This window comes from Balaenoptera musculus, chromosome 5 (genome assembly GCF_009873245.2).
Source record: "Balaenoptera musculus isolate JJ_BM4_2016_0621 chromosome 5, mBalMus1.pri.v3, whole genome shotgun sequence".
In the NCBI taxonomy this organism is placed as follows: domain Eukaryota; kingdom Metazoa; phylum Chordata; class Mammalia; order Artiodactyla; family Balaenopteridae; genus Balaenoptera; species Balaenoptera musculus.
Window position 1 is genome coordinate 29,419,927 of NC_045789.1, and position 23,075 is coordinate 29,443,001.

Below are 23,075 nucleotides of genomic sequence, written 5' to 3' on the forward strand. Positions count from 1 at the left end.
ACTCAGAAACCTGTATGTTGCTTTAAAGGAAGGACAGTCATGGGACATCCTAGGAAAAAGTTTTTTCCTGAGGATCAAGATCAAAATGAACACACAAGCTTGTTATCCTCGTCATCACAAGATGCAATTTCCGTTGTCTCTTCTGTGCCACCTTCACCCATGGGTCACTATCAAGGGTTTGGACACACTGTGACTCCCCAGACTACACCTACCACAGCTAATGTATCTGACGACATATGTAGTGATACTACAGGAGAGAAAAAAGAACCTTCAGATAAGTCCGTGGCCTCCTGAACAGTGTGCAGAAGCTGTGCTACTACCATGTTATTTCATTACCTGGTATCCCATTGCTCAGGATTTTGTGCTTGGGACAAGCCGTTAATGATGGAAAATTTCAACAAAATGGCGAAAACCAGGTACAACTACTGGATTCATAAAACTAGGTTTTGTATATCACAAATAATCAGTCTAAATATCCTAGACTTAGACTTGACTTCTTAACACTACAGAGTATCACATACTCAAATGGTAGAAAGTGACTACTAAACGTTCTTGACGTTACAGTGCTCTATCAAGAGGAGGACGTTAAAAAAAAAAAATCAGTGCTTTCTACCACTGCTGCATGAATATAATGCTCTGGAATTAGCAGAAAGTGTAATTCGGAAATATGAATTAGTGGAACTTAATTATAACCATGTGCCATATATGCTTACCTAACAATTATTTCTCTATTTCTCAACTGGATGTCTTTCAATAAATAAGAATTTATCATTTATTTTCTGCAACTTTTTATGTCCCTCATTCTTTCAACGTAGACCCTTAATGTTATAACAAAAAGTTCGTGATTAGAGGCACAGCAGAAAGAAATTAAGTCCAAAAAATTAAAGGGTTGAAAATCATGTACCTACAATGAAAGAGGCCTATATCTTACATTCCTACTAGGAGACATATCTGACCTAATCTATTAATCTTAAAACAACTACTGTCTAAAAATCATATTTGCACCAATGTGAACAGATTAATATCCAGGACTTTGAGATGAAAAGAATAAAGTGGATGGAAGAGTGGAAGCTTATCCAGGACTTTGAGATGAAAAGAATAAAGTGGATGGAAGAGTGGAAGAATAAATAAGAAACTTGTGATTGATAGAAACAGAGTCTGCTTTTCCTCAGTGCTACTAAAGGTGTCAGCAAATGTAAATCTCAGCTGAGTAGTCTTAATTATTTATCAAACCACAGTCAGAAGACTTATAGATGCTATTCGGGAGAAATTTATTACTTAGGATGGAGTTCCTCTAATTGTTAATCACAACCCATTGGGTCTAACATTTTACACTGAAAATAAATACAGAAAGGGCCAGAGCGGTATGTTGCAAATAGCAAGGATAAGTATCATTTCTCAAAACCTATGCTTTATATATTTAAGCGCATATACATACACACACACACATACACAAACATACATACTGGTTCACAGTAATTAGATACAAAGTTTTTATTCTGTCCATTATTATAAACTAAACATTTCTATTGAAAATAAAGTTGGGCAGTATAATATGAGAGGCAAGGAGAATAGGCAGTGTGAAGAGAAGGTACATCTTATTTTCTGTGTGGCTTACCTACAGAGAGCACACAGTATATACAAGGCATGATAATCTTCCTTATTAATCTCCCTATTTCAAGTCTTTAAAATCTGGACTAATTATTTTTTTCTTTCTGTGTATCCAAATCAAAACTTTGAAAAATACTGGTTTAGGTTTAACTCTTTCTTGAACTTAATTTATCAGCTTTAAATTTTTTCTTCGCCAAAGGTAGACCACGAAAAATGCTGCCTCCTAAGATTTTATTTTGTCCCTCTTTTACTCTTTTAATTACATTTAGTCTAGAGCTTAAATTCTTACTCAGGTTTGCATACCCAAAACACAAAAACTGAGAAGGAGGTTCAGAAGTATTTCACTGTTTACAAGAAGCAAGCTTGGAATATACAGGTAACCATAAACCCTCAGTCTAAAGTGGAAGCCAGCTTTTTGAGGTATTCCCCACTATAAGTTTGGATTTGAGAAAAATAGCCAAGATGCCTAAAAAATGAATATGAGACTCAAAATTCATTATATTTATAGCTTTAGAGTACAAACTAACAGGTCTGGCAAAATTTAATCTATAGTAAGTAAAACCAAGCAATAAAAACAGTTTCCTAATTTGAAAAATTAATGACAGCCTTTTCCAGTAAGGAAGTCTGCAGCAATATTTTTGTAATAATGCTATTCTTTAATTTAGGATCTTTTTTAAATACACTTTATTAATGTCAATTTTTTAAAAATATTTGACCATTACAAGGACTTAAATCTTTGTACCTCCATTTTATGACTACAATCCCACTACTAATTCAGACTAGAACTGTGTACTTGCTGCTCTACTTCCACCTTTTTTCAGTAGAAAACTGCTCTTCATTGCTTTACTGTGATGCTGACGTTGCTTTTGTGGTGCTGGACGTTGAGTACAAGTTCGTCTCCGATTTCCACCTGGATGGGATTATCTAAAACAACTGCAGCTTGTTTCCAGTGGGAGGCTTCACTCGAAGTATCCAACCTAATCTCATCGTCAAGGTACATATGATACCAAAAGGGAATGGCAGTCACTTGTCCAGATTTACAAATGCGTACCTATGAAAATTAAGAAATCATGAAAATTTCATCAGAGGAAACAGAGGAGACTTGGATAAGTCTTTGTCTTTTTAGCTTTAGATCCAAATTTTATAAAGGAATATATTTAATCACCCAATTCAAATTAATACCAACCTGTTTTATTCACTAATATTTACCCAAGCCCATGTTTGGATATTGTTCAGAAAATTTAAGTCTTCAAAGGAAGTGGCTATTTTATGTATGTAAAGTAGTATATAGTTTAAGATAATTCTGAATATGACAAGAGTAATCATTTTACATTACCTTTACTTCTCTGTTAGAGGTGTTCAAATATGGCGTCATTAAGTCTAGTCTTAAGAGTTCCACTGGTTTGCTTAAAGGTATACAGGGCAGTGAGGATAGGTCCAAAAATACACGTATAGGTACCTAAAGAAAAGAAAGTATAAAATTTTCACTTTTACTCAATTCTTTTTTTGACCAAGTCTCGTTAAGTTTCCTGCTTTGTACTTCGCTCAGTATCATACAGTGCTTTTGACATCTATTACCTCATTTAATTCCCACCTCAACCTTAAGGCGTAAGGACTTCCATGATTCCGTTTTACAGGAAGAATGAACAAACCAAGGTTTTAGGCTGGTTAAATAATTTTCTGTGATTTCAATTATCTATAGATTGTTCACTTGGATGAAAGCAAATTTTTACTTAACCAGGCAGCTCCAAAAAGTTTAAGCCAAGGATGTGCTTATGTGTGAAAGATGAACTAATAAGCAGATAGTACAGTAAGCCCCCTACGTATGATCAAGTTGCGTTCCAAGAGCACATTTGTAAGTCCAACCAAGTTAGCCTAGGTACCCCACTAACACAATCAGCTATATAGTACTGTACTGTAATAGGTTTATAATACTTCTCACACAAATAATGCATAAAAAACAAGCACAAAAAATAAAACATTTTTAATCTTATAGTACAGTACCTTGAAAAAATGATCCAGTAATGTCTGGGTAGTAGCTCTTTTTTTCTCATCATAGATGAAACAGTAGCACTGGATTGCATTCTGAACGGCTGCTGCAACCTTCGTGGTACCGTTCTACATTCGAGTCCTCTGCCTCAAAAACTAACAGTTCCCCTTCAAATAAAGAAAATCCCCTTGCCATTTCCTGCACTGTGAATCTCTTCGGTTCTTCAGTCTCTTCTTCCTCTTGTCTCTCTTTGTCCTTTCTCTGGGTCGAAGAGAATTCAGGAAATTCCCGGACAGCTACCGTATCTGCACTCATTGCCTCGCCACTTTTACACTGTGAAGGTTGGCTCTAGCCTTGATCCGATGAAACCAGCCGTGGCTGGCATTAAAAGATGCGCCCTCTGATTCTTCGCCATGTTTCTTCTTCAAGTCTTCATAAAGGCTTTCAGCTTTCTCTTGCATCAGCATTAAGCTGAGCGGGACTCGACGCTGATGCCGATCCTGACTCCACACGCTGAGAAGCTTCTCCATCTCCTCCATCACTTTTCCACGCTTCTTCGATATTGTTGACATCATCGGCACAGCGGACTTCACGTGTTCCATGATCTCGTCCTTGTTCTTTAGAATCATGCTGACGGTTGAATGATTCACGTTATAAGAATGAGTGACGTCTACCATCTTTTCGCCTCACTCCACTTTCAATTGTTTTCTCTTTTGTTTCCATCGTTATCGCTTGGTGCCTTCTTAACAGTACCAGCTACATCACCGCTGCTTATATGCTTGCTTCCAGACATCTGGGCTTGAAATAAAGATACTGTACCACTGTACTCTATACAGTACAGTGCACAAAAGCACAACCACTTGTAGAGGATGCATGCACGTGACAACGTATGCCAGACACAGGAACTAACTTACGTGATTGGACATGCGAACTCACATTCGCATCTTTGAAAGTTCGCAACTTGAAGGTTCATATGTAGGGGACTTACTGTACAACATTAATTATTGAACTGTTTGAGCAAATATGCCAAATTCAACCAAACAACTAATAGTGGATTTCATTTTGAAAATAGTTTATTTATCTAGAAGGCAGTGGTTCTCAACTTTGACTGCAAATTAAAATCACCTAAGGAGGTTTTAAAAAGTCCAACTGCTCAGGCCACACCTCAGATCCATCTGGAGTTGGGATCCAGATCCCAGTAGTTCTGAGAGTACAGTCAAGGTTGAGAACCACTGCTATAAACTGTTCCATCAATTTTAGTGGCAATGGAAACTTCCTACTAATAACTTTTAGCCTTCTCATTTGAAATAGAAAGGAAACTGTTTAAGAAGTGTGAGAGCAACTGTTCATGGTGAGAAAGGACACAGATATATCAACCTCTCCCTGGGCATCCTGAAGGCATCCAACCTTTCCTCCCCATAAAAACAGCAATTCCATGCCATTTCCAGGACTCTTGCCCTATATCCCTATTTGTATCAGTCACCAGAAGAACAGCCCGAGATTCCTGTGTCACCTCTCATCACCTGCACTCTAATCCCCACACAGCTGTACCCATCCCTCATAATCTGTCCTCACTTGTTTCTCAACCTACCCTACTGGCCACTCCTGTCATCTTTGCTAATTCCTTCTTAGATTTCCAATGTAGAGCTCATAACTTTGTGAGTTCTCTAGAATTTAGTTCTCAGCCCTCTTCTCTTTCTACACATCCCCAAGGTGATTGCATCCCATTATTCTGGCTTTAAATATCATCTACCAAATCTGACTGCCAAGTTTACATCTCCAGGCTAGCTATTTCTCTGAATTCTTATCCAACTGCTTAATGACCCCATAAAAACGGAAGCACAACCTGATCCTCCTGCTGTTTTCCCCATATCAGTAAATGGTAACTATCCTTCCAGGCGCTTTCTCATACCCCATGTCCCATCTATCACAAAACCTACCTTCAAAATACATCAACAATCTTACACTTTGCACCACAACCATTGCTACCACTCTAGTCTGAGTCACTACCACCTCTCTCCTGGATTACTGCAATAACCTTATGCCTCTGCCGGCTCTCCATGGTGGTCTACTCCCAATACAGCACCCATATAGCAAGCCTTTCAAAACAAGTCACACCTTATCACTCCTCTGGTCAATACCCTCCAGTTGTTTTCCACCCCTTTCAGAGTAAAAGCCAAAACCTTCACCACAACCTCTACAGGAGGCTCTACAGGATCTGGCTCCTAATACTTTTCTCACTGCATCCTTCATCCGACTCTCCCTCATGGTTTCCTGCTGTTTCTGAATACTCCAATCATGCTCTTGCCTCAGGTCTTTGCACTTGCCCTTTGACTTGTATATAGTTTGCTTCCTTGTTTCTCTCTGGTCTCTGCTTAAATATCACTTATCCTTGAGTCCTTTCCTTAGGCATCACCTAAATAAAATAGAATATCCCATCCCTCCAACTCCCATTCTCCTCTAACCTTCTCACGTCTCACCACCTATCATACTAATCTTTCTACTCCTTTGTTTATTGTCCATCTCTTGTTTCCTTATTGTCAATTTGAATGTTAGCTCCATGACGGCAGGAACTTATCTCTTTAATTTGATGACTGTATTCCCAAAACCCTAAAAGAACACATAGACATTTGTTGAATGAATAAATACATTTCTGCTGTTTTCTGTATAGCATTTTTTTTTTTTTACAACCTCTCATTTTGTTCCATTGGTTCATTCAGTTGTCCGTGTAATAGTCAGATAATCATCACATTAGAGGAGAGGAGACAATATCATCTCAGAAAATGGGTGAGAAGACTAGGAAACGTAAAACTGCCAAGCAACTTTACGGAGCCTCTTGAGATGAGTGGTCGTAAGTAGAAGTGAGACCACAGTCAGCATATTCAGCTGCAGGGGTACTGGTGTAGAGAAGGCAGAGAGCTGGATTTAACCATGGTGAGATCTTCCCAGGCCAGCAGGAAAATGGAAAAGAAGGGATATGTGAAAAATATATCAACCATGAAACATAAGCTGTTAAGGAAAGGAGGATATGAGATGGGAGGCAGGGTGAAAAGATGGCAGGATTAAAATACCATAGATTCTGATGGAATCGAAGAATTGCTGATGTCAAGATCAGGAGAGAATAAGCTAGAAGATAGGAGATGGTAGTATTTTGGGACCACACAAAGAAATAATTTAAACTTCTCTGTCTTCTGGTAAGTGTATTTTGTTTATTAAACTCTCCAGAAAAACTAAGAGTAAATAAACTCTAAAACCTTAGTCTGCTCTGAAAAAATCATTTACTCAACAAATTTATATTTGTTTAGCAAGTATTGTTCATGGAAGATCTAACAATGCATATTCAAGAGCTTACCATCTATAGCCTTTTGATAAAAGGTTTAGATATCACTCCTTTAATTCGGTACTCAACATCCCACTTCCCAAACTGCTGCTTTGGCTTGCACGGCAGATTCCACCTATTTCCAACCCCAAACCTCTTCCCTAGACATTCCATCCACTCTCACAAATTTTATTTTGCTGCTAGTAGCTCTGCCAGCACTAAATCCTTGTTTCCCAACAGCCACTAACCCCTTTTCCTAGGCTCCTACCTTCCTGCCCTTGCAGTCTGACTGCCCAGCCATTAACTGCTCACTCCTATCACCTGCCAGCCTGAAGTCTCAAGGTAATTAAGGGGTCATGTTTAGAACAGATGTCTCCTTCTGGCGGCTGCTTGTTTAGACAAGGAGCACACTTTTTCATAAGACTAAACCCAGTGCCCTATTTTCCATTTACAACAGTGGTTCCGAGCAAAATCTACAGACTTTTGTCAGTAGGAACAACAGAATTCCTTGGCTACACTAACCCCTAGGTTGATTTTTACCAGTAGTAAGTTCCTTTGCTATAGAAAACTGATTACCATCCCAATCCAGCTAAACATAGTGACTGTAAAACTACAGAGAGGTAAGGCAGACTGTGGGCGACAGCCAAGTGGTTGAACTTCTCTTCAAAACACTTACCTGAAACTGGTTAATAAAAGGTGCTACATTAAATCCAAGAGTTCGTTCTGTTCCCTGCACAGCGCTCTCCTCCACCAGGGTCTGCGATTCCACGAGCAACCCAAACATCAGCACGTACTGGGGAAAGATCTTACCTCCAGACTGCAGCAAACACCTGGAGGAAGGAAAAATGCTTTAAAAAGCATCCTGATTCTTCACATTCTATAAGTACCAATGACTAAATCATGACTAATTGGGGAGCTACAGATTGTATATAATCTAACACACTTTGGTACCTGGCTGGTAGCTCAGAATGGCAGACCGCTTGAAAAGTAACCAGTCAGCTGGATGGATACAAGTTTTTACATTAAGGAAGAATCATCAATGGCTATTAAAACTAGTGGGTAAGGGGGACTTCCCTAACGGCACAGTGGATGGGACTCCGCGCTCCCAATGCAGGGGGCCAGGGTTCGATCCCTGATCAGGAAACTAGATCCCACATGCATGCCACGACTAAGGGGTTCGCATGCCACAACTAAGGAGCCCGCATGCTACAACTAAGGAGACTGCCTGCCACAACTGAGGAGCCCACGTGCTACAACTAAGGGGCTGGCGAGCTGCAACTAAGGAGCCCACCTGCTGCAACCAAGACCCAGTGCAACCAGATAAATAAATAAATGAATAAATTTAAAAAAAAAAAAAACACTAGTGGGTGAGGGACTTCCCCGGTGGTCCAGTGGTTAGGACTCTGCACTTCCACTGCAGAGGGCACAGGTTCGATCCCTGACTGGGGAATTAAGATCCCGCATGCTGTGCAGTGCAGCCAAAAAAAAAAAAAACTAGTGGCTGAAAGTTTGATTAGGAAAAGGATACTTACATAGTCTCAAAGTATCACCCCCATAAATGACTTACTTATTACAAAGGGAAAATAGCAACTTAGGGTGGAAAAACCTGATGGATACAACTTCAACTAACTGATCTAAATTCACATCAACAATATGGGATAAAGCAACACCATGTGCCTTTGTGACAAAATTTCTGTGGTATTCCTCTGTAAAATGGGCAATCTGACTCTAGTAAGAAACATGAGAAACATTCCACAAAATAAAAGGCCTGCACTTTTCAAAACTGCAAATGTCATGAAAGACTGAGGAACTCTGGGCATATACTCAGAGAAAACCATTAATTCAAAAAGACACATGCACCCCAATGTTCACTGCAGCACTATTTACAACAGCCAGGTCATGGAAACAACCTAAATGCCCATCGACAAACGAAACGAATGGGTAAAGAAGATGTGGCACATATGTACAATGGAATATTACTCAGCCACAAAAAGGAACGAAATTGGGTCATTTGTAGAGACATGGATGGACCTAGAGGCTGTCATACAGAGTGAAGCAAGTCAGAATGAGAAAAACAAATACCGTATATTAACGCATATATGTGGAATCTAGAAAAATGGTACAGATGAACAGGTTTGCAAGGGAGAAATAGAGACACAGATGTAGAGAACAAACATGGACACCAAGGGGGGAAAGCGGGTGGGGGGGATGAATTGGGAGATTGGGATTGACATATATACACTAATATGTGTAAAATAGATAACTAATAAGAACCTGCTGTATATAAAAATAAAATTAAAAAAAAAAAAAAAAGACTGAGGAACTGTTCCAGAATAAAGAAGACTAAAGAAACTAAATGCAATGTGCGATCCTGGATTGAATTCTGGACCAGGAACAAAAAAGCTATAAAGGATATTACTCCAACAAATGGTGAAATCTGAGTAAGATTTTTCCCTTAGATATCAGTACTGTGTCCATGTAGATTTCCTAATTTTGTTAAGTGTGTGATGAATATATAAATGAGTGTCCTTTTTCTTAACAAAATACACACCAAGGTGTTTAGGGGTAAAGAGAATATGATATCTGGAACTTACTCTAAAGTGTTGAGAGAATAATAAAGCACATGTGGCAAAACAGTAACAATTTGTGAATATGGGTGTAAGGTACATGGTTTGGTTCTTTGTACTATTCTCTAACTTCTCTGTAAGCTTGAAATTTTTTCAAAATAAAAAGCTAAACACTCTGAAAGGGAAAAAAAAAGTGATTAAAAATCCAAACACTCTATTAAGAGTGTGAATAAAGGGTTAACAAAACCCTTTCTCCTCCTACAGTTGATCCTGGATTCACCTTCTGTTTCCCTGGAAATCCCCAAAAGGTGGAATGTCAGCTGTGTTATCAGCAACCCTGCTTATGATTTTAAAAATTTTTAAATGCCTCTTAATAGGTAGATGCATCTGGATTGAGAGAACTGTGAACTATAAAATGCCTGACAGGAAGCCACACCACCTCTGGGCTTCCCTGAGTGTGGGATGTCTTGTAACCACTTGTTCCCATTGCTGGGACTTGAAAGCTATGCCCCTGTGAGAAGTTCCTATATGAGATGTAAGGCTCTTAAGCCAAGGCAGCTCCCACGCCCACATGCACAGGGCTGTTTCCACACACCTGAGCTGTGTGGGAGGCATGAGAGCGGAGGGTGGGTCACCTACTGCCATCAAAGGAAACGGACGTGGAGGATACTCTATGGCACTTTCATCCTTCGCCACGTTTACAATCAAACGTTAAATCCCTCATTTTTACTGAGCATTCCAAGTCGGTTTCCTCTTGAACTTCTAGGACAGGCTACTACAGACAGCTGGACTCTGTATTATCTGTTGTATGTATCTTTCATAGTAAGCTTTCACTCTTAAATATTTCTAGTCAGTAAGGATCTATTTATAAAAATACAGGACTAAATGTTTGACCAATGCATATCTAAAAAAAAATAGTTCCTGCAAGTTTCTAAAATTGTATGCCACGCAGTTTCCCTGAATAGATCATTGAAATCTTGACAAACTATAAAAACACCCCATTCCTCAAAACCACTTTGGCACTTCTGCTCTTAAGTTAGTTTCAAGTTCTTCATTCTGCTTTTACTAAACTGATTATCTCAACCATTTAAAAATGTCTAAAACCAGAACAACCACTGAATTATAACAACAAGACATGGTAACTAAATGTAATACAGGTCCCTTGATTAGAACCTAGACTGGGGAGAAAAAAAAAGCAACAGAGAATATTACTGGGATAGCAGAGAAAATTTTAATACAGACTATGTACTAAATAATAGTATTTTATCAATGTTAAGTTTCCTGAGTGTGATGTTATTGTGATATGCAGAGGAAAGCCTTTGTTCTCAGGAGATACACGCTAAATGTTAAAGTAAGGGGGGAGGTTATGAAGCCAACAGCTGTCAAATGGTTCAACAAATAAAACAGTAGCCTTGTGTTCACTGTTACTTTTCTTGCATTTTTTCTTTAAGCTTGCAATTTTTCAAAATAAAAAGCTGACAGAAAAGTTTACAATAAGTACACAGGCTTCTCTTCCTAAAGACTAGCTAACAGGGAGCCAAATCATAACCAGGTCATTTCATGAGCACAGAATCAGCAAATCTGAAAGTCAGAGATGATTCCAGAGTGTAATGGCATCAGTCTGACTTAGACTAAGTCATGATGCGAAACCAGGATAATCTCTCCTCACTAAATATAAGTACGTGATCATTTAAGTTGTAATAAGTCCTTATATATATATATAGGTTAGCCCAAAAGTGGACTCCACTCTGACTCCAATGCTTTATTCATTTCTGTTACTCCTTTCCTACCAACTTTTTAGCATTTTAGGTGAAGTCTGGTAGAAACTGAATCTCCACAATTAGTAAAATTACATACCGCAACAAAAACCACACAGCTGTTATCAAACTTCCAATCTATGCCTTTACCAAACCAGATAAAATGTTAACATCTTCCTAAGTTAAGTGGAGAAACTTACCCATTTTCCTCAATTGGATGAAGTTTGATCCTGACAACCCATGTTATTAAATTTTCTGAACAACTGAAGTTATCTGCTAATTGTGATCCATTTAAATGAAAACATCTAATTTTTCTTAAGATCACAAAGTCTCAAATGAGAGACTAGCCACACAGCTTTATGTTGCTTGACTAATTCCCTCCACCCCCAAATAGCCCCAGGAGGGTAGCGTTCTCTTACACCAGCAAACAAAAAGCACATAGGTTAATAAAAGCCAAACTTCTAGCCATAAAGGGAGGGAGGGAGGGCAATACCATTAGGTCATTTAGGGAGTAACCAGAAATCAGGCTAAACAAGATGTCAAAAATACATCTGCTGAACCCTGAAAAGTCAGACAAGGCTGCATCAAGTACTAACAACCATGCCAGAGAGAAATACTACACAAAAGCAAGTATGCAAATTATTTTAAAAGGCCCTGTTCACACTATTTTAATCTAAAATCTTAACTCAAATCCTTCTTAACTCAATGTTACCGTGACTAACAAGAATGCTTCTTAGTCATGTGGAGATAAAACAGTAATCGCCTTGCAACTCCACTTAGCTTTACTGACACTGAGTGGTTTGTTGTCACTTACACCACTGCAGCTGCCAGACTCCTCAATGGAATCCTCTGCAAAGCCAAGTAATATCTCTGAACCATCTGTGCCTTCAGAAAAAAAAAATATGTTCCAACTCAAAACTCTAACCATAAATGGCAAAAATTCTTCAGAAACTCTTCGCTGTTTCCTTGTGATCCAACACGAAGTGTTTTAACATGGGTTTAAATTTTAAAAAAATTTTTTTAAAAAAAAAAAGCTCACCAGGCTTTTAAACTTTCTCCTGTATTTTAATCTAGTATGACTGAATAAAAGTTAATAATGAACATTTTAAAACAACGTTAGCAAAGGTAACTGAATACTTAAGTTTGTGTAGTGGCTTATTTTTTCTTTGCCTTTTTTTGGGAGGGTTGATATCCAGTGAGACAGATGCCCTTTATCCTTATCCTAAATACAATCTATCCTCCCAACCCCTAACTGCATCCTCTTTGACCAGTCATGAGGCCTCCCCACTGTCAGCGGCTAAAGATCATAAAAGGCTTGGGTGGGAGTCGCTGCACACCTCCGGCCCCAGAAGCAAGGGAAGCTGACACCTCCAGGAGCACCTGGTAAGGGGTCTGTGCAGGAGCGTCGGCTGAAGGGCAGGGGCACTGGCTCTCCACTGTTACTCAGGAGCTGTTCTGCGGGACGGGGAGAATACTGGCTAAAACAGTGATCACGGGTGCTACTAGCATTTAGTTCCCAGAGGTGCCAACCATCCTGCAACACACATAGGACAGTCCTACCTAAGAACTGACCCCACCCCACCCCCTAAAAAACCGTCCCACCCAAACTGCCAACAGGACCCCTCCCTCTGCTGAGAAACACTGAAGGGGAGCTGTAGGCAGCTTTACATAAGTTGTTTCCCACTAACGTAACTCATCAGTCCATCAGTGGATGGATAAGCAAAATGTGACATATACATACAATGGAAGATTATTCCACCTGAAAAAGGAAGTTCTGACACATACTACAACATGGATGAACCTGAAGGACATTATGCTAAGTGAAGTAAGAGTCTCACACACATACACGCACACACAAAACCAACAAATACTGCATGATTCCAGTCATATGAGGTACAGGAGTCAAACTCATAGAAGCAGAGAGTAGAATGGTGGTTGCCAGGGCCTGGGGGGGAGGGTGGGATGAAGAGTTATTGTTCAATGGGTATAAAGTTTCAGTTTTACAAGATGAAGAGAGTTCCGAGGATGGTTGGGCAAACGGCTGCACCACACTACGACAGTATTTAATACCACTGAACTATCCACTTCAAGACGGTTGAGACGAAAAATTTTATGTGCATTTTACCACAATAAAAAAAAAATTAGAAAAAGAATTAAATCAAAACTAAAAATAAATAAACCATTAGGTAAATTGTACACCTTTCCAAGGTGATTCTACCAAATAAGTCAAACCTCATCTGTGTCAGAAATTCGTAGGGCTGAAATGCCTTCCAAGGCATCTAATCCAGCATCCCTCATTTTATAGATGAGGGAAACTGAGGACGAGAGATATTAAATGACTTAAAAAAAATTTTACTACTTCAGGAATTCACAGACAAATCTGAGACTAGATTCAAACCCACCCTTCCAGCTCCTTGTTCTATACTCTATCTAAAGTACATCTGTTTAAAATTTTAAGAGTGTGTGTGTTTCTATTTATATAGGTCAGACCTCTTGTGATATGCACAAGATTGTTTTAAAGACTAGAAAATGGCAGTGATTTTTACTAGTTACCTCATAAGAAAAGGTAAGTGTGGTTAACAAAAGAAAATGCATAGAAAACCTAAAATATAATTAACTATATAAGCAAATGTTTTTTTCCTGAACAATCTGCCTTTTGCTATTGCAGTTTGGTCTGCAGTTCCACCACTGCTCCTATACTACAAAACAACCCCTGTTCATATACCACAAAATTCAAAACCTATAAATTCATTTTACTTAAACTTGGGGCCCCAAATGTTAAATACTGCCATCTTTTTCAGATCTGAGCGGCACAACTGAAGAACTTGGAAGCTTAGCCAGATTTGCTTTCAATTTTAAATACTAGGGTCAAGTTTATTGCCAGTAACCTAAACTGAAGGACAAATTCCTTAGGGAGAGAACTGTACTATAAAATAGAGATTTCAGGACCTAAAAGGACTGGGACTTGTTCCCAAGAAGCTCTCTGCTCTCCCAATACACCATGCATACTATATGTTTCTCATCAGTGTTTCTTATAAAGATGAAATTTGATTTTTCCTTATTTACCCTTGAATGTCTTCTTATGTGTTCTTATAGAGCTCTAATTAATTCCCTATATTATACATAGGCAGTCCAATCTCAAAGCAGGCTCTCTTCACACCTACAGGGTAGAGGTTCCTTTCCAGAAAAAAAAAAATTCAGTAATGACATGCACAGAAAGAGAAAGACATGAAGTCACAGGTCCTGAAAAGCAATGCTTGAGGAGCACACAATGATCACGACTCATTTGTGCAGTTACACCGTTAAAGAACTAAAAGAACTTACATGAAGTCTGAGCTCAAATAAACCAAAGGTTGTATTTTGTGTTTTACCTGGATATTGCCGCTTTTTCCATTATTTCCTGCTGAATGAGCCCAGATGGCTCAATGACATCCAGTATAATTATACTCCACAGCTTGTCTGATTTTGGCCTTTGCAACACAGCAGATTCATCTTCCACGTGTCTCAGCCAAAACTCAAGTGTTTCTTTAGGAAAGTGATTGGCTTCAGATATGAGGTCCAGAGTCATACGATGCTGGTCTTTCTCCACAGAACTGTAAGGTTTAACCTGCCCGAGTGTGCCAGCAATTACAGGCAGAACAGAGAAGCCCTCGGACACATCTAACACATACAAAGGTTCAGGGACGCTCTGTTCAGAATTATTCTGTCCGCTTTCACAGCTCATCTCGTTATTCTGACACTGAGTATCCATGGCCTGACCCAGTTTCTCCAGAGTCAGTGAAGACAACACTTTCTTCATTGCCATTTTAAAGCCTTCGTGGTATGGGATGTTATTAAGCAAAGCAATTTCTGTGGATTCCAATACACAAGTCTGCGCCACAGCATCTGGTTTACTGGTCTGAAGATTGGCCAGGGCACTACAGAGTTCAGCCTCATTTCCTAAAGACAGCAAGTCTTTATTCTTGGTAAAACTTCTCCCAACATCCATTTCATGTTCCGAATTGAAGACACTGATACTCTGGATTCTTAAGTAACAATCTTGACAAGACACTTCCATCATCACCTGGTCCCCCGGCTTTATCCAGTAGTCTTCATAAGACAGGAGGAAAGAAAAAAAATTGTAATTGATGAATATGAGTGTTTATAAGTCTGAGGATCACACAAACACCTCTGTCCTCCTGCCATTTTTTAAACCACGACAGGAAGGATTGCATCTATTGATTTAAAAGAATTAAGTGAATTAATCTATTCATTTCAAAAAAACCCAAAAAAACAAAACTAGGAAAATCCCTCCAGCTTTACATAGGGAAAAACTGAGGTTAGAAGATCCAATTGACTTACAGCATAATAGAGAGATTCAAGAGCTCATTATTGGACCTTACCTATCAGTATTAGAGTGCTTTCACTGTAATCACTAGGTACCATCAATGTCCCCAAATTGGACGGTGGGGGAAGGACTACAGGGGACTCTCAATCTTTGGTAACGAAGCCAACAATAACAAAGATAGATGAAATTCAGGGATCAGCACCAAACCTCACTTTAGCTTAAAGGGACGTTCTTTTCTCTAAGAGAAATTTCCAAAAGAACAAGGCAGCATTCAGTAGCACCTTGTCAGTAATATCTCTTCACTGTAAGTACTCAGATATTCTTGCATGTTTAGGAATTTGAAAATATAAGGAAGGACTGAGTCCTACAATAAAGACTGTATCATGCTCTTATCCATGAGCTTTCACACGTGGTAAAACTTCAAAGTGTAAATGTATAATTGCAATTCCTTCTTATTAGCCGTAGAGCCAGCTGGAAATACAAGTTGCTATTCTTGTGTTTACACATTTAAAATATCCTTTCCCAAAGAAGGACTTTAAAAAAAAAATACCATCTAAGTTACTGAAAGAGAGTTAGAATAAATAAACAAAACTTTAAGGTGCTATTTATTGAGTGCCAGTCACTATGGTAGGCATTTTACAACCTAGTTTGTCTCCTAATTCCTACAACAATCCTGCAACATAGGCAGCACCCTCCCTTTTTTGTTTTTTGTTTTTGGCCACGCCGCACAGCTTGCAGGATCTTAGTTCCCCAACCAGGGACTGAACCCGGGCCCTAGGCAGTGAAAGCGCAGAGTCCTAACCACTGGACCACCAAGGAATTCCCAGCGTCATCCCATTTTCATACATCACATAACAAAAGCTCTAAGAAATAACCAGCAAGGCCAGCCAGGAAGTCAGTAAGTAGCCAAGACCCAATTTCAAATCTACCTGACTGACTCCAAAACCCACACTGGCCACAATACCATATTGATTCCATGACTTAATGACCTTGCCAAATTAGATCCTTGATTAAGAGACTACATAGAAGTAAATATTTATTACCTTCCAGTTTTAAAAAGGTAGAATTTTTCTGTGTAATCCAACTGCTGTAAACTATATTGAAACCCATAAAATTGCTAGTAAAAAATTGCTATACAAAAAATATCTTTAATATAGGACATCCCTAAGTAAGTCCATGGATTCATGAACTCTAAACTGCAAAATTCTGCACTTCTATGAGTGTGCATATTTCTAGGACCTGGGGCTCCACAGATGCTATCAGATTCTGTAAGTGGTACGAACTCCTGCACTAAAAGCAGTACTTTTCCGCTGTGTTCCATAAAAAAAGGACTAGCATTTCTCTTATTTACTGATAACTAGAGTAATCAGAGCTGAAGAAATGATTTAATGATAGATATTTTTGAGTGGTATGCAGCAGAGTTGTGTTTTAGTCTTTTTTTTTTTTTAATATTGGAATATAGTTGATTGTTAGTTCCAGGTGTACAGCAGAGAGATTCATTTATACATATACATGTATCTAGTTCTTTTTCAAATTCTTTTCCCATTTAGGTTATTACAGAGTATTGAGCAGAGTTCCCTGTGCTATACAGTAGGTCCTGTTGATTATCTATTTTAAATATAGCAGTGTGTACATGTCAATTTTAGTCTCTCTTCTTAACCACATATATTAATTATTTAAAACTACTTTTAAAAAAGAAAAAGAAAATTCTGAAAGATTTAACCAATCTCCCTTGACTGGTAACTTCATATTCATAGTGAATTTTCTGACACTGACTCAAATGCTTAGAGGATTAAAACAAAAAGTTTTAAAAAACAACAACAACAAAAATTAGACAAGATATACCTGCAAGGTCATGTACGGGGTAGACAGCCTGTTCCCAGCATGTTTCCTCACTAGGACTTGTGGATAAACTGTGTTCATCATCAAGCTGGAGTACAAACCAAACCACAATAGCATCGAGTATGCCTTCTTTAATAACAGGGATACCAATTTTATCAGGTTTTTTAGTTGCAAGACTTTTTAATTCCTGACAAAAATGTTAAAGGAATAAGAGGATTTTAGACATTCATTATATACTTGCCCCAATATCATACCAATTCCCATTTCTGTAAGTTCTCAGTCCTGCCCAGCGCCCTTAGGGGATCAGTATCTTGGCACACCTACAACCATTTAAGGCATGCTGGATGGGAAGCTCTGATATATCGTATATGGTAGTGAGTACCATACAGCTATTACAGACAATGAGGCAGACACATATTACTGATGTAGAAAGAAGTCCATGACACAGTGTTGAATGAAGGTAGCGAGTGGCCAAGCAATAGGGATTATTTTGTTTTAAAAAAGTGTGTGTGTGTGTGTGTGTGTAGAAGATTAGAAAAGCAAGTCTGAAAAGATGTATTTCAACTGGTGACCTGGAGAAAGAAGGGCCTAGATTTTAAAAAGGAAGAAATATACTTTTTCTTCTTCCTTTCTACTGTATTACTTGAAAATCTTAAACAGGCAGATATTATTTTCAAAATTAAAGTCTTAATAAGGTGTTTTCGTGTGCGTGTGGCAAAGAAAAATTAAAATAAGAAAAGGATAGCTTTGGAGTACTCAGCAGCTATGATCGTACTGTTCCCCAATGGAAGGCTGTTACATCAGAAAAGAAATGCTCGTGAAGCTCAGCCACAGTGATCAATGCCAAAGTGTTAACTTAGCTCCATACCACCTCAAAAAACAAAAAACAAACAAAAAACCTAGTAACAGTTAATAGGGGAAAGCTTTCATTAAATTACAAAGATCTTAGGCTAAAATGACCCTCACAAAGTCTTCTGTACGCAGGCAAGTTTCATCTCAAAAGCTTAATGTACTTAAACATTTAACCTTACGTGAAGATCTCCAGAGAAGGACTCGATGTAACCTTTCTCAATTTCCTTGGGCTCCTTCTTTGTGCAGTGCACCCCTCCACCACCCACACAGACACACCAGGGTGACAGCAACTTGTCCTGGTTTGCCCAAGACTGTCTCTGGGGAACCCCTCAGTCCTGGCAAGCCAAGATGGCTGGTCACATACAACCCAGAAGGTTGAATTACGTTTCATTTCAAGGAATACTGCTAATTTGAAATGGCACGATGACACAGAGAAGAGTCAGAAGACCTAGGTGATAACTCCTGCCCTTACATTCATATCTGGGGGGAATTAATGTAAGCTATAGTTCCTTCCTCTGTATAGCACAGGATAATTATAACTGTATTGCAACACTGTTTTAAGAGCCACCTAAGAATACCCACGAAAGCACCAGGCACACTGTACATTCCCAAAAACCTTAGGGATTTTTTTTCTCTGTATTTAAAGTAAGTAAATAATTTCAGGAGGGAATTCTGGTTACCGTTTAATCATTTTCTTTACATATAGTCAGTGGAATCCCACGCAAACTCATAAAATAAGACTGTCCTACGTATTAACTATTTAAAATAATGCATGAAATTTAATGCTTAAAAATAGTAACTGGGGCTTCCCTGGTGGCGCAGTGGTTAAGAATCCGCTTGCCAATGCAGGGGACACAGGTTCAAGCCCTGGTCCGGGAAGATCCCACATGTTGCGGAGCAACTAAGCCCGTGCGCCACAACTACTGAGCCTGCGCTCTACAGCCCGCGAGCCACAACTACTGAAGCCCATGCACCTGGAGCCTGTGCTCCACAACAAGAGAAGCCACCGCAATGAGAAGCCCTCACACCGCAAGGAAGAGTAGCCCCCGCTCGCCGCAACTAGAGAAAGCCCCCGCACAGCAACGAAAACCCAACGCAGCCAAAAATATAAATAAATAAATAAATAAATTTATATATATTAAAAAAAAAAACAGTAACTGAACTTTTATTTTTACCTGAAGATTGTTGAAATCTACTGTCATAATTTCAAAGCACTCTGTCAAAGCCAAATATCCTCCAGGAACTCGACTCATCTTTTCGGTCGTATAAGGTTCAATTGTTTCTTCCGCATCTACAGAAGAATAAGCTGGACTCTGAAATTTCACACTGGCTGGCAAACAGATCCCAGCAATGTCCTTAATACCCACCCTGGTATGAGGAGGAATAAGAGAGGAAAAGGAGAAAGACAGGTTTGGTTTTTTGTTTGTTTTTTTTTTTTAAGAATCAAGTAACACCATCTAATATTGAATCCAGCAAAAATAAATATAAAAATGCAATAAAGCTTCATAGACAAAGGTTTCTTAAACACAATTATAAACACAATCACTAACTATAAAGGAAAACAAATGATAAATAAGTGTACATTAAAATTAAGAACTCTGCTCATCAAAAGATACCCAGGAAGAAAGTAAAAAGGCAAGCCACTGAGTAAGAAAAGAGATTTATACTACATTACTCAACAAAGGGCAAATATCCAAAATATATTTTTAAATTCCCACAATAAAAGAAACACAAAAATAGGCAAAAGTCTTAGACACTGTACAAAAGAACATATCCAAATGACCAATAAGCATATGAAAAGTTAGTCACCAGGGAAATGAAGTTAAAGCCATACTACACAACCACTAGAATGGGGAAAATAAGTGTTGTAAGAATAGTTTCATACACTATTGGTAGGAATAGAAAATTAACAAGACCACTCTGGAAGACTTCTGTAGTTCCTGCTCAAGCTGAACATGACTATTCTAGATTCACTCTTAATATGGGAACCTCAGAGTGTCTGACATTTGCACTTTTAGGAACATAGCCAACAGAAATTCATACATACCACCACCAAAAGAATGTTCAAGAATGTTTATAGCTGTGCTATTTCCAATACTTCCAAAACTGGATATAACCTAAATGTCCATCACCAGCAAAATGGAGGAATGCACTGTGGTGTATTCACACAACAAGTATGAACAGTAGTTACCTACTAGTGAGGTTTTGGGATGATTTTTATTTTCTTCTTTTACTCATTAGTATTTCTTAACATGTAAATATGTTACACTTAACACTATCAAGTTATCAGATGGAGGGCCTCCTTAAAAAGTTCCAAAAAAATATGGATCCACATTTCAGCAAAATAAAAAAATTCATTAATGTTCAAGAAAAAAATGTAACCAAGAAACTTCTATAACTAAAATAATTTTTCACCTGTATCACACTTGATAAATCTCAGAATCTCAAGGGTAGAAAGATCCTAAAATTTCATCCCACCCAAACAGAAAACATTATAATATCAATAGTTATTAAGAAGAAAAAAATGGGAGAAATAAAATTATTTTCACATTGGAAATTTTTACTTCACTTTCTCTAAAATCAGTCTTAACTTAGTATTTTTCTCATGAATCTATCACACATCAAAAGGATACTAAGTTGTATCAAAATTAATTTTCCACTAGGAAACTGAAAGCTGATTTTAATCCTAGAGTTCTATTTTCAAAGAAAGTTTAAAAAAAGCAAAAAGAAAATTAAGACTGGAATAAACATCATGAATTTAAAGGTCAGAAAACTACACATTCTCATCCAAATAAATGTCCACTAAATAACCTCTGAAGTACAGTCTATGCCTTAAAATTACTATTTTTTAATATTTACTATTTAAAAAATCACTTACCTATGATGTCTTCTTATCTCTGCACATTCTACTGCCATCCCAAATATAACAGCACTTGCCGGTATAACTTTCCCATATTTTTCACAATTACCATTTTCACCTTTGGTCTAAAAATATAACAATAAAAATTATATTCTGTTATATTTATGTCAAAATATGTGTGTCAGGGGCTTCCCTGGTGGCGCAGTGGTTGAGAGTCTGCCTGCCAATGCAGGGGACACGGGTTCGAGCCCTGGTCTGGGAAAATCCCACATGCTGCGGAGCAACTAGGCCCGTGAGCCACAACTACTGAGCCTGCACGTCTGGAGCCTGTGCTCCGCAACAAGAGAGGCCGCGACAGTGAGAGGCCCACGCACCGCGATGAAGAGTGGCCCCCGCTCGCCGCAACTAGAGAAAGCCCTCGCACAGAAACGAAGACCCAACACAGTCAAAAATAAATAAATAAATAAATAAATAAATTTTTTTTAAAAATGTGTGTATGATGGCAAGCTATGAAAATTTATCAGAAAAAAACTTAAAAAAACAATAATTAAGATAAGCAAGACTTCCCTGGTGGCACAGTGGTTAAGAATCCGCCTGCCAATGCAGAGGACACGGGTTCAAGCCCTGGTCCTGGAAGATCCCACATGCCACGGAGCAACTAAGCCCGTGCGCCACAACTACTGAGCCTGCGCTCTAGAGCCCGAGAGCCACAACTACTGAGCCCACGTGCCACAGCTACTGAGCCCACGTGCCTAGAGCCCTGCTCCGCAACAAGAGAAGCCACCGCGATGAGAAGCCCGCGCACCGCAACAAAGAGTAGCCCACACTTGCTGCCACTAGAGAAAGCCCACGCGCGCAATGAAGACCCAATGCAGCCAAAATAAATAAATTAAAATAAATAAATTTAAAAAAATAAAGTACGCATCATGGGAAAGACAGAAGTTCATTAAAAAAAAAAAGATAAGCAGGTTAAGGGGTATTTTTCCTTTAAAAAGTTTCTTTTATTTTCATTGCTATATATATGTATATATATCATATATACATACACACATATATATGTGTGTGTGCGTATATATATATTTTTTTTTTTTTCAGTACAAATAGGAAGGAAGGGAGGGAGGGAGGGAGGTGGGGAGCTAGAAATCTCGAAGTCTGCATACAACAAAAGACTATTCAGTATGACTTTAACTGACAGGCCAAAATCACCATTACCTACTGGAAAAACAAACTGCTCTTCTTTCAACCTTTCATTAGCTATTTTAAATCCAAATCATTTTCTGTAAGTATTAAATTCTTATTAAATGTTAAAATCCTTTCATTCATAATACATATATACAAACCAAATCTACAATTTACTGGGCCACAGTAGAGGATTTCAATGCAAAATATAACTTGGCAATTGTAAGAATCAGTCCCGTCCAAGCAGTAGCCTGGGTCCAACTGGTACCTTAAAACCATACCACACCAGTTATCACTATATTCCCTTTTGATAATCTGCCAAAAAATACAAGCAGTGAAGGCTGTGAGACTGAAAGTACTTCCCATTCTCAACCCTACTCAAGAATTCCAGAGTCAATCCCTTCATAACGTAATCTCAATTCCTAAGAATTCTGTCCTGGAGTGTTTTTTGCCTATATACACCATTTGGGCACACAAGTATACACTGCACTATGTTATTAAATGTTTTTTCACACTGATTTCGTTCCAACAGTACAGTATGCACCTCAAGAGTGGGATGTATCTCATACTGATTTGCAATTATGCTAGGGGCTCAATAAATTATCTACTGAATAATGAATTCTTAATCAAATGTAAGTGTTTTCATGCTGCTTACCTTTGGCTGCAAAAGTAAATGCTCCCATGCATGAATCAAACTCTCCACAATTCCTTCTCCAAATAAACCTGCATCGACAGTTTCTGTTACAACTAGGGACACTCTATAGAATGATT

At 38.5% G+C, this 23,075-nt stretch overlaps 2 protein-coding genes and 1 non-coding gene across 3 annotated transcripts in view; 2 read left to right on the forward strand and 1 right to left on the reverse strand.

The window, feature by feature from the left end:
- Positions 1–785, forward strand: part of TMEM184C (transmembrane protein 184C) — a 32,165-nt gene extending 31,380 nt beyond the window's left edge. The window contains exon 10 of the mRNA XM_036852723.1: positions 29–785. Within this exon, the coding sequence (XP_036708618.1) occupies positions 29–294 (266 nt within the window). The 3' untranslated portion in view covers positions 295–785. The remainder of the gene's footprint in view (positions 1–28) is intronic.
- A 694-nt stretch (positions 786–1,479) lies between these two features.
- Positions 1,480–23,075, reverse strand: part of PRMT9 (protein arginine methyltransferase 9) — a 29,916-nt gene continuing 8,320 nt past the window's right edge. Inside the window, exons 5-12 of the mRNA XM_036852722.1 lie at positions 22,960–23,062; positions 21,144–21,250; positions 19,441–19,633; positions 17,417–17,600; positions 14,616–15,333; positions 7,597–7,750; positions 2,948–3,070; positions 1,480–2,662 (exon numbers count right to left, since the gene is read on the reverse strand). Coding sequence (XP_036708617.1) covers positions 2,447–2,662; positions 2,948–3,070; positions 7,597–7,750; positions 14,616–15,333; positions 17,417–17,600; positions 19,441–19,633; positions 21,144–21,250; positions 22,960–23,062 — 1,798 coding nt within the window. The 3' untranslated portion in view covers positions 1,480–2,446. The remainder of the gene's footprint in view (positions 2,663–2,947; positions 3,071–7,596; positions 7,751–14,615; positions 15,334–17,416; positions 17,601–19,440; positions 19,634–21,143; positions 21,251–22,959; positions 23,063–23,075) is intronic.
- TRNAG-UCC lies at positions 8,298–8,370 on the forward strand. Its single transcript has one exon. It is a non-coding gene; the product is annotated as a tRNA-Gly (tRNA).